Source organism: Rhodofomes roseus, assembly GCF_022264815.1.
Source record: "Rhodofomes roseus strain CIRM-BRFM 1785 chromosome Unknown C8Q71scaffold_7, whole genome shotgun sequence".
NCBI classification, from domain to species: domain Eukaryota; kingdom Fungi; phylum Basidiomycota; class Agaricomycetes; order Polyporales; family Fomitopsidaceae; genus Rhodofomes; species Rhodofomes roseus.
Window position 1 is genome coordinate 747,260 of NW_025952963.1, and position 19,177 is coordinate 766,436.

At 57.7% G+C, this 19,177-nt stretch overlaps 7 protein-coding genes across 7 annotated transcripts; 5 read left to right on the plus strand and 2 right to left on the minus strand.

Annotated features, from left to right (window-relative positions):
- Nucleotides 1-2,453: 2,453 nt before the first annotated feature.
- On the plus strand, nt 2,454-4,971 carry C8Q71DRAFT_531999 (uncharacterized protein). Its single transcript, XM_047919169.1, has 2 exons — nt 2,454-3,145; nt 3,212-4,971. The coding sequence occupies exons 1-2, from the start codon at nt 2,678-2,680 to the stop codon at nt 4,559-4,561; spliced, it is 1,818 nt and encodes a 605-aa protein (XP_047780378.1). The 5' UTR covers nt 2,454-2,677; the 3' UTR covers nt 4,562-4,971.
- An 8-nt stretch (nt 4,972-4,979) lies between these two features.
- C8Q71DRAFT_751400 (uncharacterized protein) lies at nt 4,980-7,395 on the minus strand. The gene is made up of 7 exons (XM_047923309.1): nt 7,145-7,395; nt 6,598-7,091; nt 6,522-6,543; nt 6,287-6,468; nt 5,955-6,228; nt 5,471-5,531; nt 4,980-5,407 (listed from the first exon to the last, which is right to left on the minus strand). The coding sequence occupies exons 1-7, from the start codon at nt 7,215-7,217 to the stop codon at nt 5,197-5,199; spliced, it is 1,317 nt and encodes a 438-aa protein (XP_047780379.1). The 5' UTR covers nt 7,218-7,395; the 3' UTR covers nt 4,980-5,196.
- Nucleotides 7,396-7,701: 306 nt separating this feature from the next.
- On the plus strand, nt 7,702-8,799 carry C8Q71DRAFT_531858 (uncharacterized protein). The gene is made up of 3 exons (XM_047919168.1): nt 7,702-8,000; nt 8,062-8,092; nt 8,161-8,799. The coding sequence occupies exons 1-3, from the start codon at nt 7,990-7,992 to the stop codon at nt 8,605-8,607; spliced, it is 489 nt and encodes a 162-aa protein (XP_047780380.1). The 5' UTR covers nt 7,702-7,989; the 3' UTR covers nt 8,608-8,799.
- A 679-nt stretch (nt 8,800-9,478) lies between these two features.
- On the plus strand, nt 9,479-12,361 carry C8Q71DRAFT_896437 (thiamine diphosphate-binding protein; the record flags this gene model as incomplete). The annotated part of the gene is made up of 8 exons (XM_047928745.1): nt 9,479-9,528; nt 9,594-9,730; nt 9,790-9,885; nt 10,185-10,952; nt 11,005-11,249; nt 11,303-11,761; nt 11,819-11,948; nt 12,005-12,361. 8 exons carry the CDS (start codon nt 9,479-9,481, stop codon nt 12,037-12,039), a joined length of 1,920 nt encoding a protein of 639 aa, XP_047780381.1. The 3' UTR covers nt 12,040-12,361.
- A 63-nt stretch (nt 12,362-12,424) lies between these two features.
- On the plus strand, nt 12,425-15,078 carry C8Q71DRAFT_856415 (beta-tubulin 2; the record flags this gene model as incomplete). Its single annotated transcript, XM_047927298.1, has 23 exons — nt 12,425-12,451; nt 12,513-12,521; nt 12,586-12,654; nt 12,707-12,742; nt 12,797-12,892; nt 12,948-13,035; nt 13,088-13,099; nt 13,152-13,177; nt 13,249-13,371; nt 13,526-13,546; nt 13,595-13,671; nt 13,723-13,783; nt 13,845-13,906; nt 13,960-14,091; nt 14,151-14,198; nt 14,263-14,314; nt 14,371-14,376; nt 14,430-14,476; nt 14,530-14,590; nt 14,646-14,708; nt 14,763-14,866; nt 14,920-14,935; nt 14,992-15,078. 23 exons carry the CDS (start codon nt 12,425-12,427, stop codon nt 15,076-15,078), a joined length of 1,323 nt encoding a protein of 440 aa, XP_047780382.1.
- A 744-nt stretch (nt 15,079-15,822) lies between these two features.
- Nucleotides 15,823-17,623, plus strand: C8Q71DRAFT_896479 (DUF1479-domain-containing protein; the record flags this gene model as incomplete). Its single annotated transcript, XM_047928746.1, has 10 exons — nt 15,823-15,987; nt 16,039-16,207; nt 16,265-16,301; nt 16,358-16,554; nt 16,611-16,753; nt 16,805-16,845; nt 16,899-17,035; nt 17,094-17,248; nt 17,304-17,355; nt 17,421-17,623. The coding sequence occupies 10 exons, from the start codon at nt 15,823-15,825 to the stop codon at nt 17,621-17,623; spliced, it is 1,299 nt and encodes a 432-aa protein (XP_047780383.1).
- Nucleotides 17,624-17,785: 162 nt separating this feature from the next.
- Nucleotides 17,786-18,990, minus strand: C8Q71DRAFT_531506 (cyanate lyase C-terminal domain-containing protein). Its single transcript, XM_047919167.1, has 8 exons — nt 18,818-18,990; nt 18,673-18,751; nt 18,553-18,626; nt 18,346-18,498; nt 18,251-18,280; nt 18,170-18,187; nt 18,023-18,114; nt 17,786-17,966 (listed from the first exon to the last, which is right to left on the minus strand). Exons 1-8 carry the CDS (start codon nt 18,830-18,832, stop codon nt 17,936-17,938), a joined length of 492 nt encoding a protein of 163 aa, XP_047780384.1. The 5' UTR covers nt 18,833-18,990; the 3' UTR covers nt 17,786-17,935.
- Between the last annotated feature and the right edge of the window lie 187 nt (nt 18,991-19,177).

A 19,177-nucleotide genomic window follows, 5' to 3' on the forward strand; every position in this document is an offset into this window, starting at 1 on the left:
GTGGTCAACGAGACACGCGTTGCTTAACGAGCTAAACGTCGCGATCATCAGAGCATCATAAATAGTACGCGAGAAGACCTACGCGACCTACGCGTTTCGCCCCCGAAATAGTAGTCCAGAATTTCCAGCCGTACAGCCGTGTACATATAACACAGGCACACCGCCTCGAACCACCCGTGGTTTCTTATTGCAGAATTATCGCAGCGCCGTCGCAATCGCAATGTGAGCACTGAGCAAAGAGTCAGCGTCAGCATCATCCCCATCACGATGCGACCACTATCACATCCAACCAACTATCATCTCAATTTGACATAGCGTTGGACACAGCCCACTGGCAACACGCATCTCAGAAGAGACAAGAGATATTCAACTCAACCTCTTCCGAGGCCCAGCCTCCCAGGTCCAGTTATCCATCTGCCTCTCGATGATCTGCGAGAGACTCGAGCCGAGGCCGCATCCCAGAACCAATCCAGAAATGGCCGGACTAGCCGTGGCTCCGCTGCTCGCTTGGCGGATTTCCGAACACGATCGTACGAGCACCCCTGGAGGGTTGACAACTTGGTCGGTTCCCTCTACAGCGGGTCTCCCGCTGGCGGCGGCGCTGCCGCCGGCAGATGCGCCTGCCTCGGACTTGAAAGATAAAGTGCGCATCCCCACTCAACTCCCTGACGCACTCACAGCCCGCGGCTGGAAGCGATACTCGTACGTGTCATATACCTGCCCACATAATATGCACACCCTGTGCCAAGTGAGGTACTAGCCGCATCTCCTCAGATCGTGGACGAGACGACTCCGAAAGCATCCAAGCCGACGGGCGTAGGTGCGTAGGCCCGACCTCTCGACATCGCGCGGCGTATGCCCATACTGAAGTCCCAAACAAGTCCTCGAGTCTCACAGTCTAGAAACTGCTCACCTTAGGCTCCCACCGCCTCACCAGCACCCCGCAAGTCGAGCAGGACGACCCTCATGCCCGCACGGCACGACCTGGCCGCCGTGTGTCGACCGCACCAGTCCACGGTTCCTGTCCACCCACTAATGCCTCCATCGCGGCATGCCGAGGCTGCGTACCCACACTAGTACTTAGCTGCAGCCTAACACCGACGGCGGACCTCCCGAAGTTCATCGTTACGGTGTCCTTGCGAGACGGCAGGCATCACCGACTTGATGCGCGCGCAGAGGGAGCATGTGGAGGGAGGAGACACGGCAGACGGTACAGGTAGGGCGCCGCGCGCTGTCCGCAGAGGGCGTCGCGGTCCACCGGATTGCCCGAGGACTCGGAGGGCTGGCTTGCTGGCGCTCCGGAAGACTGGGGGCGCTCCGAGGCTCGGTGAATTTGACTGCGGATTTGACGAAGGCGAGTTAGCCTGCGGCGGACGCGAGGAGGGCACCTGAAACACCGTCCTTCCCGGGGCGAAGCCTCGGAGCAGTGGGTGCTTGATGGTGGAGGAGAAGCGGGCGCGGTGCGGGGACGAACAGTTGCGTCGTCTTGTTTCTGTTCGCTCTTAGTCTGTTGACTCGCTGTCTGAGTCCGACTGAGGGCAAAGACTACGATCCGAGATGTTAAACACCGGGCCAAGAGTCCTGAGACACGGTAATTAAATGCATGTATGCATTGAGTCTACACTGCCATTGGAGTCGGAGGAGTCGTACCGGAAGGAACATGTGGAACGCGTTCGCATCCAAGCTGAGGCCCTCATCAGCCCACAGGATCAAGTCACGGTCGTACTAACCCTTGAATAGATCAAAGCCCTCGAACAAAGCAGGGCAAGTGACGTTTGAAGAGCGCTCCGTCACAGGGGCTGGCGATAAGTAGGCATGTTCTCGCTTCGACCTGCAAGCAAGGGCCCGGGGCCCCTATGACGTCGCAGTCAGAAACGATTTTTGTACGTCCCCGTCTTACGCGTCGAGCGTTTTGTGTGCCAGGTTAACGAGATAGAAAGGTTGTAGACGCACCTGCACAGGCTGCACCCGCTTTGACCTCGCACGTAAGCGCTCCTGGTTCACCGCCTGTCCCGCTCTCGCGACAGCAGGTCCCAGTAATGTGGGAGTACTTGCGGTCGTCCTGTAAGCCATCCAGCCAGTATCGTGGTTCCAGGATTCGTAGCAATTACCGCAGACCGTGGTCAAGCGCAATCCCAATTTGCAAACAATCGCAACTCCAGCATGAAATTCCAACCCCAGGCCTAGACGTGACGGGAGATGACAGGAAAGGTCAGCCACATCACTCGTAGCATTCACTGACGTCCCCATAGAGAACAGTGACAAAGAGCGAGCCTGATTGGCCCAGCAGGCCCAGGCTTCCCGTGGCCCGTGGGACGCACCCGGCATTCAACATTAACCCTCAGACAATCCAAAACACGTTGAGTAACCGGATGCGCGAGCGCACAGCCCCGGCCACCCCGGAGCTACCAAATCCAGCGGTGCGTTTGTTCCCAATTCGGGTGCCACCATCGGCAGAAGCGCAGGTTGTGGCACCGCACGCTTTGTTCGACCAAATCGGGGCGCATCCATGGATTGTCCTCTGTGGCTTGCGTGGCCCCAGTGCCAAACACGAGGCGCGCCGGCGACGCCGTCGTTGCTACGAGCCCGCTTTGGCAATGCCCTTGTACTGTGGCCAGATCGGGGCCGTGGCTTCGACGCGTCGCTGAGACGCATAAATTGGTGACGGGGCTTGGGGATGCTCCCTAACTCTGCGCCCCTTTTCGACTCGACACCGGCTCATCGTCTCCCTTCCGTGTCTTCTGACCCACCCGCCCCGACTCCGATCCCGCCATCGCTCTTGAAGAATATGCATTTTCTCAAATCTTTCTATGCCCTAGTTATTGTGCCCGGCCAAGACGGGGACCGGAAAGCGACCGTGACATATGTCATTGCAGCGCCGAACGGAGGGCAGGACTGGCCGCCCGCTGAGCGAATGGAGTTCTACGAGTCCTTGTCAATGGACAAGTGGGCGCCCTCCGAGTCGGGCAATGAGCTGGTTCGTGTGGAACGTGCGGGGACATCAGGGCATACGGCAACGACCAGTGGATCGCGACCGGTCATCACCAAGGTAGATCTAGACGAGGTCTACGATCCCTACACGGTACAGCACCACGAAGGGTTCATGGAGTCTTACCTGCCCACGGCATCAGGCGGGCTGTGGACGGTGAGTGGTATAAGCTTGTCTTTTGTCTTCCTGTTGTCTGAGAATTTGTGGCCTCGTCACTTCTAGGACATTGCGTGTGCGCACGATGGCAGAAAGGGTTTCAAGCTAGGCACTGACGGCTACCTGGTTCCGTGCGGTCTTTCCAGCGAAGACATCCGCCGCGGTTCTCCCGCCCATACGATGCTCCGCACATACAGAACTGGCCATGGGATCCTTGGATACGGGTACGGGGATGACGCTTACGAAATGCACCACAACGACGCTGCCGGCATCGACCCGGGGGCGTTAATCATCCGTCCGCAAACCCCACCCCCGCCACAAGCTGCCATAAGGCAGAAGAAAGTAGTCTCCATGCTCAAGGGCAGCGCCGGGGCTAGAGTTAAGGCGGAACTGCTCGAGGCGGCAGCCTCGCTCGCAACGCCTCCCTCCCACCGCGGACGCGCAGCATCGACGACGCAGCGAGCCTCCACTGGCTCTCCACCAAAGAGGGCCGCGTCGCCCCGGAAGCCCGCCTCCACAGGTCCGGCTACCAAGAGAGCCTCCTCCCCGGGCAAGCCTCCTACCAAGAGGGCCTCCTCCCCGGGCAAGCCTCCTACCAAGAGGGCCTCCTCCCCGGGAAAGCCTCCTACCAAGAGGGCCGCCTCCCCGGGCAAGCCTGCTTCCGCCGGATCGCCCAGGAAGAGGGCAGCGTCGCCCAGCAGGCCGAAGGTCCAAACTTCTGTGAAGCCTGTGTCGACGCCGTCGCCTAAGAAGACCGCGCCCCCAGGAATCTTCCCGATTTCTCCCCAGAAGCCGGCCTCCGCGTTCCTGTCATCTCCGGTCAAGAGGGACTCCTCGCCTTCCCCGAGTAGGGCCTCGCCTACCCGCGCGACGCGTTCTGTGACGCGTGCGGGTCTCATGAATCTTACCCCCGAGAAAGACCTCAAGCGTCGCTTTGTCCGACGGCCTGACGCTGCTGTTGCTCCGGATGCTACCGACGCCGCACCGGTCCAGGTTGTCGACGAGCCCATGGAAGTGGAAGTCGAGGAGGTTCAAGTTCCTGTCTCCGCGCCTCCCGCTTTCGCGGCACCACCCGTGCTCGCATCGCGTCCTGTCTTCATGGCACCCTTTGCTCCCTCGGCCTTCACGGCTCCTGTGAACGCCTATATCCCCCCGGTCGGCGCGTTCGCGGCTCTTGCCATTGATCCCTTCGCTAGCGTCTTTGCACAACCTGTCTCTGCCCCGGTTGCGGGCCCTTCAAGACTTGAGCGCACCCCGTCGATCGCCAGCACGGCCGCTGACTCCGACTCGGATTCCGAGTGGAGCGAAGACTCTGCACCCACGGGATATAGGTATATCAACCTTCCGCCTGGCGTACGTCCCCCTGGTCTGTCCGCTGGGCCGCGCATGATGGATCACACGATGTCCGAGTACTGAACGGCTACTGGCTTAGCTGACGAACAGCCCTGCACTGTCCTGTGGGCGGTGCTTCACGTCTGAGACGAAGCCTGGATGGATATTCACGCTCTTTTGTATCAATTTTCTCCATCTAAAGCTCTTGTATCGCCTACTCAGCTTGCATCTACTCATGGGCCCCCCTCACGCATACATCTTTCTCCACACATAGATTTCTCACTCTCATATCTATCTCTCCTTCACGCATACATACTTATTTCCCTGTCGCACTGACCTGTCCACTCATTCGCAATTACTAGATATTTCCGCATTACTTGCATCGTGTTTTCCATACTACGCATCTACTGTCCCTCGTGTTTGCTATCTCCGCATCGTGCTGTGTCGTAGACACTGACTTAGTCTATTCTTAATCGAGGTTATTAACGCACAACTCGTTCACTTTGCGTCGCAAAAATGGAGTCGTTGAGATTCCAAAGATCAAAGCTACAATTACACTACTCATACACGAGCCGCCAGAGCCCGATCACTATTGCTACACGAGACGCCAGGTATTCTGTCAAGAAGGGGTATCACCAAGATCATGTTGCACAAAGCGTACTCGTTCTACACGCCCGCGCGCACTAAAATACGTAGCACACCGCCCACGAGACGCCACATTAGAAGACCCGCCAAAGCCTGCTCCTATGAGCCGGCCTGTACGCCCTCGCGCCCCGTACTACTAACGAGTCGGTCGCGTTGTCACCGGGGTCGGCATCACGCCGACGCAAGCCGGGCTTCATCGCCTCCCAGACGTCCTGGAGACCGCTCTTTGTCGAGCGACGGGCCACGCGACGGGTTTTTGAGTTGGCCTGACTGCCTCTCGCCGCACTGCAAACACGCCAGAATGTCAGCTGGCAGTGCAAATCTAGAGGGCGTGCGACAAAGACGTACCATCTGAGGCCTGTGGGACTGGAGGTCGAGGAAGAAGCCGTTGCTGAAGCGATGTTGACATCTGGGATCAGGGAGGGAGAAGGAGCGTTGAGCAAGAGGGTCGAGGTCGCGGGGAGAATGGAGGCAGCCGAGGAAGATGAGGGTATCGCTAACGACGCAGATGCAGATTCTGAAGACGAAGATGACGGTGGCGTCGATGAAGCCGAAGACGACGCGGATATCGCTGAGGATGAAGAAAGCGTCGACGAGGACGCGTCGATCCCTGATACAACCGAGAGTACGACGCTCGATGCCGTCGCAGTCACGGACGCGGGGGCCGCGGTGACCGTAACAACCTCCGTGCTCACGACAGTTGAAATCACGACAGACACGCTCACCGCGTCCGTCGCACTCGCCGTAGACGACGCCGTCACATCCACCGATGCCGACGTCGATGCAGCCGACGCCGTACTCTGAATTGATGACGAAGGAGAATTCGCAGTACCTGAGGTAGTGGTCCCCCCGCCTCCCGCACCGGCGCTCGACGTTGCCGTCGCCACGGGCGCGGGCGTGCCCACGATGGCGAACGGCAGTCCGCTCGGCGCGCTGGGCGTCGCGGTCGGCTGCACGCCGACGAAGTTCGGGACGGGCACGGTGCCGTTCACGACGGGCGTGGGCAGCCCGTTAGGGTACGAGTCCTGGAAAATGTCTTGTTGCGCGCCATCGAGGAAGTTATAGAGGTTCGTGTAGAAGGGCGGGGAGTAGTAGCCTTCGAACATCTGTGCGTGCGGGTCAACAATCGTGCGATGCGGTGGAGAGAGGGAGGGCGTAACTTACATTGTTGCGTTCCTGCTGGAGCCAGTAGAACGGCTGCTTCGCGCCCCACGTACAGTTGCTAAAGCTAGCGTCGACCCGGCCGTTGTCGAGATCGGCGCCACAGCGGCGGGGGACTTGTGGCGTGGCCAGGGCCACGTCGGACGTCGCGCCAGTGACGTTGCAGCGGAAGCCATTCATGTAGTCTACGGGATATCAATCAGTACTACAGATCCGGCATACCAATACTCATACATACTCTGTTCGCCACCGCTGTCAGGCTGCAATATATGGTCAATGGGAGTGCATACTTGTGAGTTGAGAAAGAGACTTACCGAATGGATCCAGAGCCATGCGCAGATGCAGCCGCCCTCCGGGCAGGCAGGCATCCTCGCGGGTACCTGGAAGTCCGTGAATCGGTACCACACGCACGTCTGGTTGACACTGAACACGGTGAAGTCCTCAGGCTGCACATCGGACACGTTCGACTTGTACGTGATAGCGAGCGCGCAGCCCTTGAGGTCGTCGAAACCGGTCGTATGGTATTCGGACGGGGGCGAGCCGGGACACGGGTCGTCACCGTTCTGGATGTCTCCTCCGGGATCAGAGGCGAAGAAGGTGGTAGCACCCTTGTCGCAGGCGATCTGCGTCGTTACGGGCTGGCCTGCAGGCAGCTCGAAGATGTCGCCATCATTGGGCGGATAGTCCAGGTGGCCATGGAACCACCATTGGTCGAAGGTGTACTCTGTTAGGGGAGCCACGGGGCGGTTATCGTAAGGGAATGTCTGCGCTGTCACGTTGAAACCCCACATCGATGGGTGGAAGAACGCTGTGTGGAATGTCAGCAAACCGAGACGTCTGAACTGGCGGGCAGGAGCGTACCTGCATGGCCGGCCACTAGTGGTATTAAGCCTGCAACGGCAGTAAGTAGTAGAGGTAAGGGTATACGAGCCATTGAACCGTCTAGCCAGGACGTCAGCAATAGGCAGCAGTAGGACACGATCGCAACAGAGTCCGAGAGCCAGTCTCGCAGAGAACGCCGGAACTGAGTCCCCGTCGACACCAGGTAAAGAGCGTGTATGAGCTTGGCAGCGAGTAGGCCAGCGGTGGCCGGGTCTCTTATGAGCAAAAGAATGAATGGGACAAGGAGGCGCGCAGCTTGACACGCGCTATTGTCTGATTTGGATCGCGACGCCCTCGCGACGCCCTTGGCAACCGCGTGGCGAGCCAGGGCAAGGCAATCGGCACATCGCCCATTGTGCTATTTCTGGCCTGTACAAACATCGACTGTGGCGGACTGATCGCGCCGCGTACGTACAACAATGGCCGGACGCGCTCTTGACCCTTCGAGGCACGCGTCCCAGCTCGAAGCCAAAGCTCGCCAAACAACGCGCTCCACGTGCTTCGCGTCGCGGACTAGGCGCCCAACGAGCGTGAATCGCGCCTCCGCCGGCGTGTTTGTCGTGAACACCGAAAGCTACAGGGTCGGTGTATCACCAGGTTCTCCATGCACTCACCGACTGCAGTGCGCTATTTTCTCCCGTCTACTTGGTTTTGCGTATGTACATCTCTTGGATCAAACCGGGAACCCGAGAATCCCGTCATCATGCGCTGTCCTCATCCGAGTCCACACAGCACACTGCCTGACCGCCCGCGTCCTTCATGAGTCGCCGAGCGTTCTCTTGACCTTGTGGATGCGACCTTGATCTGAACTAGGAAGACACGTTATGAAATGTGAGTGGGTACTACTCCTTGAAGGATCCAAGGTGCCGTGTGTTGAATCTTGACGATGCCCCGAGTCAATGGGCTGGGCCTCACGAAGTCGTATGTGTCAGTCCTCCGAATGCCCTCACCTGATGGTGTAGCATGCCCCGGGTCGTTCTTACGCTTATACATAGGTGTCCCTTGGGTGTCCCGCGGCTTCATTTCCTGCGTGCAGTGCTCGGGTTGCTAGCGCGGAATGCCCAGAGTTGCCTACATCCGCAGCACCTGGTCGAGACGGCTATTCTGACCAGCGCGCACCTATGATCGTTGCCAGTTTCCCTCCGAGTCCACAGGTATCATCGGCCACGAAGCTTGCGCTCATGTGGAGATTACCTTTGTGCGCGTTCGCGCGCGCTCCGCGGGATGCCGACAGCTCTTGGTCCCCAGTATCGCCCCTCGGACCACACGAATACGGTACTTACACTTCGACGTATACAGGGCGCACTCCGGGGTCACGAACGTGTGCATCCATCGGCTTCGCTGTGGTTTGGCGACAGATATCTATCCGAGGCAATCACCTTGTACCATCGGGGATGACGCGGCCGTTCCATTTCGTCAGACGGCTTTGGGTCGGCCGTTGAGAGGATGCATGTCGGCAGAGTACGGACACTTGTGTCGGACCCGGTGCTCGATCATTTGCGCCCGTGGAGATGTAAATCCGGGGTCAGGAAGAGCAGATCGGCTGCAACGACGATCAGACCTGCGTGGATATCACCAACAGGTGAAGACGACCCCGCGCAACCTACGAGTGGTGCGCGGTTCGACTGTTTTTCTCGATGAAATTTTTGTGGAATTCTACGAGTCATTCGCGGCTGCTACTAGTAGTACCTGGCTCGACCTTTGGGAAGTCCCGGAACTAGCGTGCAGTGGCCAAGTATAGACAGGGATAGAAGGTGAGAGCTCTCGCACAAACTTCTGAACGTTCCCGTTGTTGATCGTTTTGCGCAGTCCGTCATCCCACGCTGCCTCTCACGGGCGACGACATTGGCAGTCTGTGACGCTGGTATTGCGCTGGTATCATGGTCTTCCTCCGCGTCGGAGTCAGCATTCGCCCTTCGCGCCTCGCATGTGCGCCATTTGGTACTTCAGTTCCCAGTCGGACACGTACCCCAGCGACTCTGAGATATGGTCGACGCACCATGGACTGTTCACCTGAAGAGTTGACTGTGCATAACGCGCTATGATACATATCCTGAGTCTGGGTGATGCACTGGGGCTTGTCATAGCACATAAAACTTCAGTGAAAACTGAGCGAGTGGGAGAGGGTGACCGGATTCCCATGTCATAGTGGAGAAGCAGCGCCGGTGACCCCGGTCCGCGCAGGCCTTGGTCCGCCACCGCTCGGCCACGGCTGATTGGGGACGATAAATCGCGTGCAGGCTGAGGGAGCAAGCACCACAACTCTCTTTCACTCCCCCTCCACCATCCCCGTCGCGCCGCACGTCCTCCAAAATGCCCGGCACAGCGAGCGCGTTCCCCATCGACCTCAATGCCCTGAAGAAGTGAGCCCCGCTGCTGCTCGCGCTCGATGGCTTGCTCACGGTCGACGGCATACGTCGTTATGCAGGGTGACGCTCGACCCGACCAAGCCGCAGCTCTCGAATGAGCAGCGCTCGGCGTTGTTGCACAACATCCAGATCATGCGCGATGCGATCGTGCTCTTCACCGCGACCGGTGCTGCTCGCGGTGTGAGCGGACACACAGGTGCGTAGGCGCGCGGTGTTGCGCTCGACTTGATCTGGTGCGATGATCCTCCTTTACAGGTGGTGCATACGACACCGTCCCAGAGGTCTGCCTCCTCCTGTCCCTCTTCAACGCCTCGAAGGACAAGTACGTCCCTATCTTGTTCGACGAAGCCGGTGAGTATCCCTCTCGATTCTGCGTCCGGATGGGGTAAAGCGGTCGAGGGTGGATCATCGCCGTGCGTATCGTTCAAGCGAGTGCACATCGTTGGGCGCCGTCGGTCGACGACGCAGAGGTGGGCGCGTACAGTGCCCGATTTGGTCTATGACGCACAAAGGCGGCGCGCGGTGGTGGTCCGACTTTGTCGGGGCGACATCAAATTCGCCATCAATTTTGCACATCAACGTCTAGATCGGCCATAGCATCACTCGTCTTGCACCTCTCGTCGAAACATGGCTTACAATTTATTGCTCAGGTCACCGTGTTGCGACGCAATACTTGCTCTCTGCGATCGAGGGCCACATCCCTGCCGAGCACCTCCTGCACTACCGTGAGGCAAACTCCAAGCTTCCAGGCCACCCCGAGCTTGGTCTCACTCCCGGCGTCAAGTTCTCGTCCGGCCGTCTCGGGCACGTATGGCCCTGGGTGAACGGCGTCGCGCTCGCGAACCGCGACAAGACCGTCTTCCTGCTCGGATCCGACGGCTCGCAGCAGGAGGGCAACGACGCCGAGGCGGCGCGCCTCGCTGTCGCGCAGAACCTCAACGTCAAGCTGCTTATCGACGACAACGACGTCACCATCGCTGGCCACCCATCGCAGTACCTCAAGGGCTACGAGCTCCACAAGACCCTCTCCGGCCACGGCTTGAAGGTGCTCACCGTCCAGGGTGAAGACCTCGATGCGCTCTGGGCTGCGCTGTGCGAGATCATCGCTTACGACGGTCCCGCGGCGGTCGTCTGCAAGCGTGTCATGGCCCCTGGTGTCGCGGACATTGAGGGCAGCACGCACGGCCACGATGTCATCCCCGTCAAGGCGGCGATCAAGTACCTCACCTCGCGCGGCTACCCCGAGACGATGGCGACGGATATCCTGAACAACATCACGCCGCATGCTGTGCCCTACCTGTACATCGGTTCGACCAAGGAGGTTGGCGCGAACCGTGTTGTGTTCGGTGAGGCCGTGAACAAGGTGCTTGACAAGCTCACGAAGGAGGAGGCTGCCGAGAAGGTCATGGTCATTGACAGTGAGTGACTTCAGGGTGGTGGTGCTGCATGGATGACGAAAACGGTCGATAGGTGATCTTGAGGGCTCGACTGGCCTCAAGTCCATCCACCAGAAGCACCCTGAGGTGTTCATTCCCTCCGGTATCATGGAGCGTGGAAACTTCAGCGCGGCTGCTGGTTTCGGTTTCGACGCGAACAAGTTTGGTGTCTTCTCCACTTTCTCCGCCTTCCTCGAGATGGTCATCTCGGAAATTACCATGGCGCGCCTGAACTTCTGCAACGTCCTCTGCCACTTTTCTCACTCCGGTGTTGACGAGGTACGTCACACAGTCATTTGCATTCGTAGCATTCTCTGACAGGCCTTGTCCAGATGGCCGACAACACGTGCCACTTCGGTGTCAACTCGCTCTTCGCGGACAACGGTCTCGCAGATACGCAGTCGTGGCTTTACTTCCCGGCCGACGCCGCACAGATGACGAAAGTCGTCGAGCGCGTGTTCTTCGATCGCGGCATACGGTTCATCTTCTCGACGCGTTCGAAGGTACCGTACATGCTCAGGGAGGACGGCAAGACGCGCGTCTTCGGCGACGACTACGAGTTCGTGCCCGGAAAGGACGAGGTCATCTGCGAGGGCAAGGCCGGCTACGTCGTCTCGTTCGGTGACATGCTCTACCGCTCGTGGGACGCCGTCCTCCGCTGCAGGCAGGAAGGCCTCGACGTTGGCTTGATCAACAAGCCGACGCTGAACCTCGTCGACGAGCAGGTGATCCGCAAGGTCGGCTCGAGTCCGTTCGTCCTTGTCGTTGAGTCTCTGAGCCAGAAGACTGGGGTGAGTGTGATGACTACGAGAATGAGGGCGCGATGATTAATGTTGCGTTTGCTATAGCTTGGTTCGAAGTTCGGCACTTGGTTGCTTGAGCGCCAGCTCACGCCGAAGTACGGCTACATCGGCACGAACAAGGAGGGCTGCGGTGGTCTGACTGAGCAGATCCCCCACCAGGGCCTCGACCCGCAATGTGCGCACTCACCTTCCTGGTCCCGGACCCGTGTTTGCTGACTTGTTCAAATATAGCGATCATCCTCAAGATCAGGCAACTGTCGAACTGAGGGATGCAAATTGCGCGACGTGTAGGATGTCTTTGGTCATGATGTGTAACGAGCGATCAGAGGAGTAGCAGCAGTCGAAAAAGGAACATGTACATGTACACCATAGAGCAATTCACTCACGAGTCAGTCTATGCTGTGACTTTGCTGGCCGGGAGCCGAGGTCTGACTCTAGTATACGCGACTCTGAATGACACGCCGGCCCCGGACATGCATACGCTGCATATAATAGCGCACCAGAGATGATGGAGAAGGCCGAGGATTGGCTCGGCATCCGCCGAAGTGCGTCAGAGCACCATCACTGCGTTTCGCGTCCGAGGGCACGGCGTGCATCTTGACTTGTTCTCTGACTTTCAGTTTGCACGCATACCCTATACCCCTTCACGACATGCCACGCGAAATCCTCAACGTACAGGTAAATGACACGTATTCAGAGCGTGCAGGATCGGTGCTGATCCGTCGGTGATGGCGTGCAGGTCGGCCAGGTAGGATAGCGCGTCGGTTCCGGTGGGAGTTTCGGTGGCTCACTATGGCGTCGTCGTTATGTAGGCCGGGAACCAGGTCGGGGAGAGTTTCTGGAGCACACTTCTGGCGGAGCATGGTCTGAATGACGAGGGAGTAAGTGTACAGACTCTCGGACTGGACGCGTTCGTTAATCAGGACGCGTTAGTTCTACACAGGAAACGATCCTCTACAGCTCCCCAAGGTACGTGATCTAGTATACCATGCATCAGTGTGAGCTAAGGGCGGTATCATCTAGGTTGACGTGTTCTTTACCGAGATCCCGCAAGGAAATGGCAGCAAGTACGTTCCGCGTAGCGTGCAGATTGACCTGGAGAATGGTGTTTGCTCCCGCGTACGCGCGTTCTCGTAGCGATCGACTGGCTGTTTGTCTTACATCTGCGCGTCAGATCCGCTCTGGAAAGCTAGGGAAGCTCTTTCGCCCAGACAGCTTCGTCACCGGCGAGACTGGTGCAGGAAACAACTGGGCTAAAGGCTGTAAGTCGATCCGCCACTCAGAACCTTGATCGTGCGCCTGAACCTTTTCTAGACTACACTGAGGGTGCGCTCATGACTCGAGAAGACTGACCATGCAGTATTAACAAGAGCGCTAGGTGCTGAGCTTGTGGACGGTATCATGGTCCGTATCACCCTTCAGCCGGTTAGGACGCCTCGTTATACTGTTATACTGAGGGTCTCGCATTTCTGTAGGATGTCGTCCGCGTACAGGCCGAGGCATGCGACGCTATGCAAGGATTCCAAATGATTCACTCCCTTGGTGGAGGAACGGGTGCTGGGCTGGGCTCCCTGCTACTGTCCAAGTTCCGAGAAGTTGTGCTTATTACTACCCGCCTCGTCTGCCCCCTGATGCGAATACTGCAGGAATACCCTGATAGGATGCTGTCAACGTTCTCTATTCTGCCATCTCCCAAGGCATGTACTACCATTAACTATATATCTCGAGTGCAGCTCATTGACATACTGACAGGTGTCTGAAACTGTCGTCGAGGTATGTCTTGAGGGACTGGTAGAAGTGCATCTCTGATGATACTTTTAGCCGTACAATGCCCTCCTGTCAATTCACCAACTGGTCGAGAACAGCGACATGACCATGTGCATTGACAACGAGGCACTGTAAGTTATCGTCGCCGACATGTCTGGGTTGTATCATTGACCGTAGATTAGATATGACATCACCGTCCGGACCCTCAAGAACAAGGCCCCCGAGTTCTCCGACTTGAACGTCGTAAGTCTTGAAGCCTCGTTTTCCGTGATGCCCGATGTAATCCCGATCTGACCGTCTGCAGTTGGTCTCGCAAGTGATGTGCGGAGTCAGCACGAGTCTCAGGTTCCCTGGGCAGCTGAACGGGTACGTGCTGCGCCCGACAATTCCGGCGGCATACTCACCGCACCCATCGGCAGAGACATGCGCAAGCTCGCGCTGAACCTCGTCCCCTTCCCGCGTCTGCACTTCCTCATGCCGAGCTACGCGCCGTTCTTCGATCCCCGTGCGCGTTCGTTCGTTCGCATGACCGTGCCCGATCTCACATCAGCGTGAGTCCTGTGTTGCTATGACGGAGAAGCGGACTGAGCGTCGTCCCTGATCCGCCTAGGCTCTTCGACCGGAGAAACTTGCTCGTCGCCTGCGACCCTAGGTTCGGGTGAGTGGTGCTTTGTGTATGTGCGTAGAGGTGTGCACAGATCTTAGTGACACGCGCTCGACAGCCGGTACCTCACGGCCGCGACGATCTTCCGAGGAGCAGTCTCCTCGCAGGAGGTGAGTGGTGCCGATTGTTTGCGCGACGTACCTCTGATATCGTTGTCGTATCACAGGCAGAAGTAAGTGTGTTTCGTCGTGGGTAGTATCAACGTCGGCCGATAATGCCTTGCAGTCATCCGTCCTAGATCTCCAGCGCAGGAACTCTACGCAGTTCGTGGAGTACGTGGAAGGATAGCCTGCTCATGATGTCTCTGCTGATTCGTGGTGCTTAGATGGATTCCTGACAATGTTTCGGTGTCGTTGGTTTCCGTGCCTCCTGTCGGCTCAACTCAGGTGAGCAAGTCACATACTACTGGCACCGACTCAATCTGATTGGTTGCATCGCTAGTCGGCAACATGCTTGTCCAACTCGACCGCGGTCCAAGAGCTGTTCCAGCGAACCCTGAGCCAGGTGTGTTAGATCCAATTAACGTGTCGGAACATATTGCTCACATGAGATACGTAGTTCATCGCGATGTACAAGCGTCAGGCTTTCCTCCACTGGTACACCGGAGAAGGAATGGACGCCATGGAGTTCTCAGAGGCAGAGAGCAATGCTCACGATCTAGTGTACGTACCGTTGAACTACGTGCATCGTCCGGACGCTGATATGCCCCTACTAGTGCTGAGTACCAGCAGGTATGGATAGACCACGTCAACCTCATGGAGTTCGTGTCACTGACTCATCCCCATAGTATCAAGAGGCAACAGTCGAAGAGGAGTACGCCGACGAAGAGTACGAGGTGGAGGAGGAAGAACTTCCGCTTGAAGACGAAGAATAAGTAATGTCGAACCTGAAGTTCTTCGGAGCCCTTGCCCTCGAGTGGGGTCTCGGCGTTCGAGATTCGCTATGCCCATATCTAGGAAAATCTCTAGCATCTATCCTACTAATAGCTTGCTATCGTGTTGGTTAATCCAGTGCTCCTTGTACATTGACACCTCCGCCCGAGACGGCCTTCCGACGCGGGGGCCATTTCATGGCTAGTGCAGGTACGTGATGAAGATGTAATACAGCTGTGTACCAGCGGCCATTCTGGGGCCCCGCGGGGGGAGAATCTAGATGTGCGTGGTCTTCTGAGCGGTAGTGCGTGCTGCCATCCTGTTGCCTGCTAACCTTGTCCTGTCAATTTCGCCGAGATTCCTCCGTGTCCTGACCATCCACTTGCCTGCTCGCCTCGCCCAACTGCGTCAGACCCCGCTGGTCTGAGGTGTACTGAATACAACGGGCTTGCAGGATCTCCGTGTACGGAGATGGTTATGCTACAAGCAACGAGCCCAGATGCATCGCCGAAGTCGCCGCGGGCGACCTGAGAAGCCCGAAGCAAACTCAGGAGTGCGCTATCCAGCGCAGTATCCTGGTCAGATAATCCCTGTCATGCTTTGTACCTTGTGATCCTGCGTGCTCACGGAATGCGGACCGTACTGAGTAACTGATGTGACGTGCGTCCGCCTCTTTCCAGATATAAGATGCAGCAGCTCGGACGACTCGTCCTCAGGTACCTCGCCGCAGACGACCTCTCGCCAGAATGTCCCATCCTGAACTCGGTCCATGCCCCCCTCGCTTCGTCGAGCTCAAGAAGGAGATCGCTGCCTCGTATCCTGACTTTGAGGCGCGTGTCACGAAGGCGTGGACGGAACTCCTCGCTGAACTCGAGGTCGTGACGGCAGACATCGCCAAGCAGGGCACGGAGGTAGGGGTAGCTGTCGCTGTCATGTCCTCGCATGCGTTGACAACATGGTAGTATGTTCCCGAAGTGGACTTCGCTGAACTCAGCACCCTCAGTCCTGAGAAGGTTGAGGAGGTCCGGAGGAAAGGGAGCGTCGTCATCCGCAACGTTGTAGATGATGCCGAAGCGGCGTCCTGGAAGGACTGGCTCAAGGAGTACGTCTCGACGAACCCCGGAATCGATGGTCAGAACCCTTTAGATACATGACTGCGTTCAGCCATGCTCAACTTTGGCTCTCCAGGTTTCCCTGCGGACGACAAGCAATTCTTCCAGCTCTAGTACGTCAGTCACATGCTAGCGCCAGCCTGTTGCTCACATCGCCGGCGATTTGCAGCTGGACGAAGTCTCAGGTCCGCGCTCGCGGGCATCCGAACGTCCTCGCAGCCACGAGTTGGCTGAACAACTTCTACCACGTCAAGTCGGGCGCGAAGATTGAGAGCGTCGACCTCTCCACGCCGCTCACCTACGCTGACCGCTTCCGCATCCGACACCCAGGTGTGCAGTGGGACGCTCACCCTCCGCACGTGGATGGTCAGTACCCTGCCTCGAGCGGTAGTAGAGCGGACATAACTGATTGAGGAGAACAGGTGGTGCAATTGAGCGATGGGAGGACCCCACGTTCAGGAAGTGTTTCGAAGACATCCTGACTGGTAATTGGCGCGATCATGACCCGTACGACCTGGAGAACCGGATGAACGCCCGCACCTCCTTGTACAACCGTATTGGCCAGGTAGGAGATCCGCTCGTCAATCGCGCTGCACTACCTTAACAAGGAAATTAGGCTACTGTGTTCAGGACATATCAGGGCTGGCTCGCTGTCAGGTGCAAATATTGCTGCTTGACGTGTTGTCACACTGCTAATATGGCCAAATCAGCGAGACCGCACCCCACGAGGGAACCTTGCAGGTCTTCCCGAACGTCTACCTTTCGAACGCCTACACCATCCTGCGCCCGTTCTTCCGGCAGATTCCCGGCACCGAGGACCCGCTCGACCCCAACAACTGGGAGTATGGTGGGTGCTCCAGTCCATCCTTTAACAAGTCACAATCGCTCACTAGCTACTCCACTAGACATCTCGGACTCGGACTTCCCTGGCGTGTACTCGACCGGCTCTGGGTTCCGCGGACCGTGGCCGAACACGAAGAAGCACCCGCACATGAGGCTTGAGCAGACGATGGTGTCTGTGCCGAAGGTATACCCGGGCGACATGGTCTTCTGGCATTGTGTACGTGTGTCCCCTTCTCCACACTCCACGCGCACTGATATCAGAATTGCCGCAGGACGTCGTACACGCCGTTGAGAAGGAGCACACCGGAGCCGATGACTCCGCCGGTAAGCAGCGCCTTCCACATCGTCGAGCCAACAATTTTCTGACCGTAACACCCTGACATACGCAGTGATGTACATCCCCGCCGTACCGCTCACGCCCATGAACGCGGACTACGTGCGTCGGCAGAAGGAGCGCTTCCTGCAGGGCCTCCCGCCACCGGACTTCCCGCCCAGCAAGGGTGAGATCGAGCACGCCGGCGTGGGCAGGCCGGAGGACATCGAGAGCCCGATTGGCAAGCGTGCCATGGGCCTCGCGATCGAGGTGGTCTGAGGAGCCGCCATTCCCTGCGTTGGCATGAGTATGGATGTGACAATGCTGTATGCTGTTGATTATATGCGCCGTTTTCGTGGATAATATTGTATGCTGTATGCGCATTCATTTCATTTGAGTTTAGCGGTCTGCCGTCGCCCTCAGCTTGTGTCAGTCCGTCAAAGTCGCATCTAAAGCATCGCAATGGTCAGATGCGACGTGTGGGCTCTATCAGCCAGCAGCATTCATGCTCGGGGAGTGTAGTACAGATCATTGGTCGCTTAATTTGCATACATGAATACACCGCTTCGGATTGACTACTGCACGGACCGTTCACCACTTGAGGTACGGCAAGAACTTGCCACTGGAAAATCTGGGATCAACACGATGCGCAGGTCACCCGAAAAAACCTCGACGTACTCGAATATCAAGAGCACGCGATCGCCCTTGGGGTCCGGCTTACGTTCGATGTTAACCTTGCAGTCGATCATGGACATGATCCCGTCGCCGAACTACGTGCGGTTATTTGAGCCGCAGCACTGGTGCACAACAATGCTCCCGACTCACCTTCTCGTGAATGACGGCCTGTCATCGCCGATACATGGTGAGATCTTTGCAGTGGAGCTACATACACCTTCGGGAGCTCACCTTGATAGCATTGCCATACACAAGGACGCCCTACACGCACAACTGGTCAGCCGCCGGGAACGTACCACGCCTGACACGCGCAGTGGGAAGCGTACCTCGTACAGACGGTACAAGACAGGGTCGGTGGGAGGCATCGGCCCGAGCCCGCGGCGCGGCCACCAGTTCGCGCCGAGTTCAGCCGCAAGGCTGTCGTGCGGGATCTCGAGGAAGTGGGATAGCTTCGCGAGCTCCTCGTCGGAGAGCTTTGCCTAAGACAGGATGTCATGATTGGGTGGTTCCGGGATGTATCTGGTGCCCTCTACCTGTCCGTAGAACATCGCGGCGACCCAGACTTCGTCGCGGCCGATAGCCTTGGCGATCTGGTCGAAGGTAGCACCTATGCCGCGATAAGTGGGGGCTAGCACGGAGATGATGAGACTCACCCTTCTTCGCCTTTGCCTCCAATAGTGCGACGCACATCGGCGGGAGATCAGCGTAAGGCTCGCTGGTAGCGTTCACTCTCTGCGAACGTCGCCGGGCATCGCTGGTCACCTATGAAATTATCCATTCGCACCATTTGCGACTTACCAGAGACTGAGACATGCTTGGGAGTGTGTTGTTCGGATGAAATGGGTGCTGGTGAGAGCAGCTGGAGTCTGGACGAGTCCGCTACCTATATAACGGAGAGCCGGAAGCGCGATGGTGGTCACACGTGATACGATGGATGATAAACGGGCTTGCTCGGTATCCGACTGAAGTTGCCAAGGTGCTAGTAATTGGGTGTGGGCATGAGGAACCTGCAAGATGACAGCGTAGCCGTTCTATTAGGCGCGAGCACAGATACCGGACAGTCATAGTTACCCCATACGACGTTTCCTGGCCTGTCTGCGTGGGCGGTGGTACGGTCGCGAGCGGATAGGAGGGGAGTTTTGGAGCTCGAATCGATTG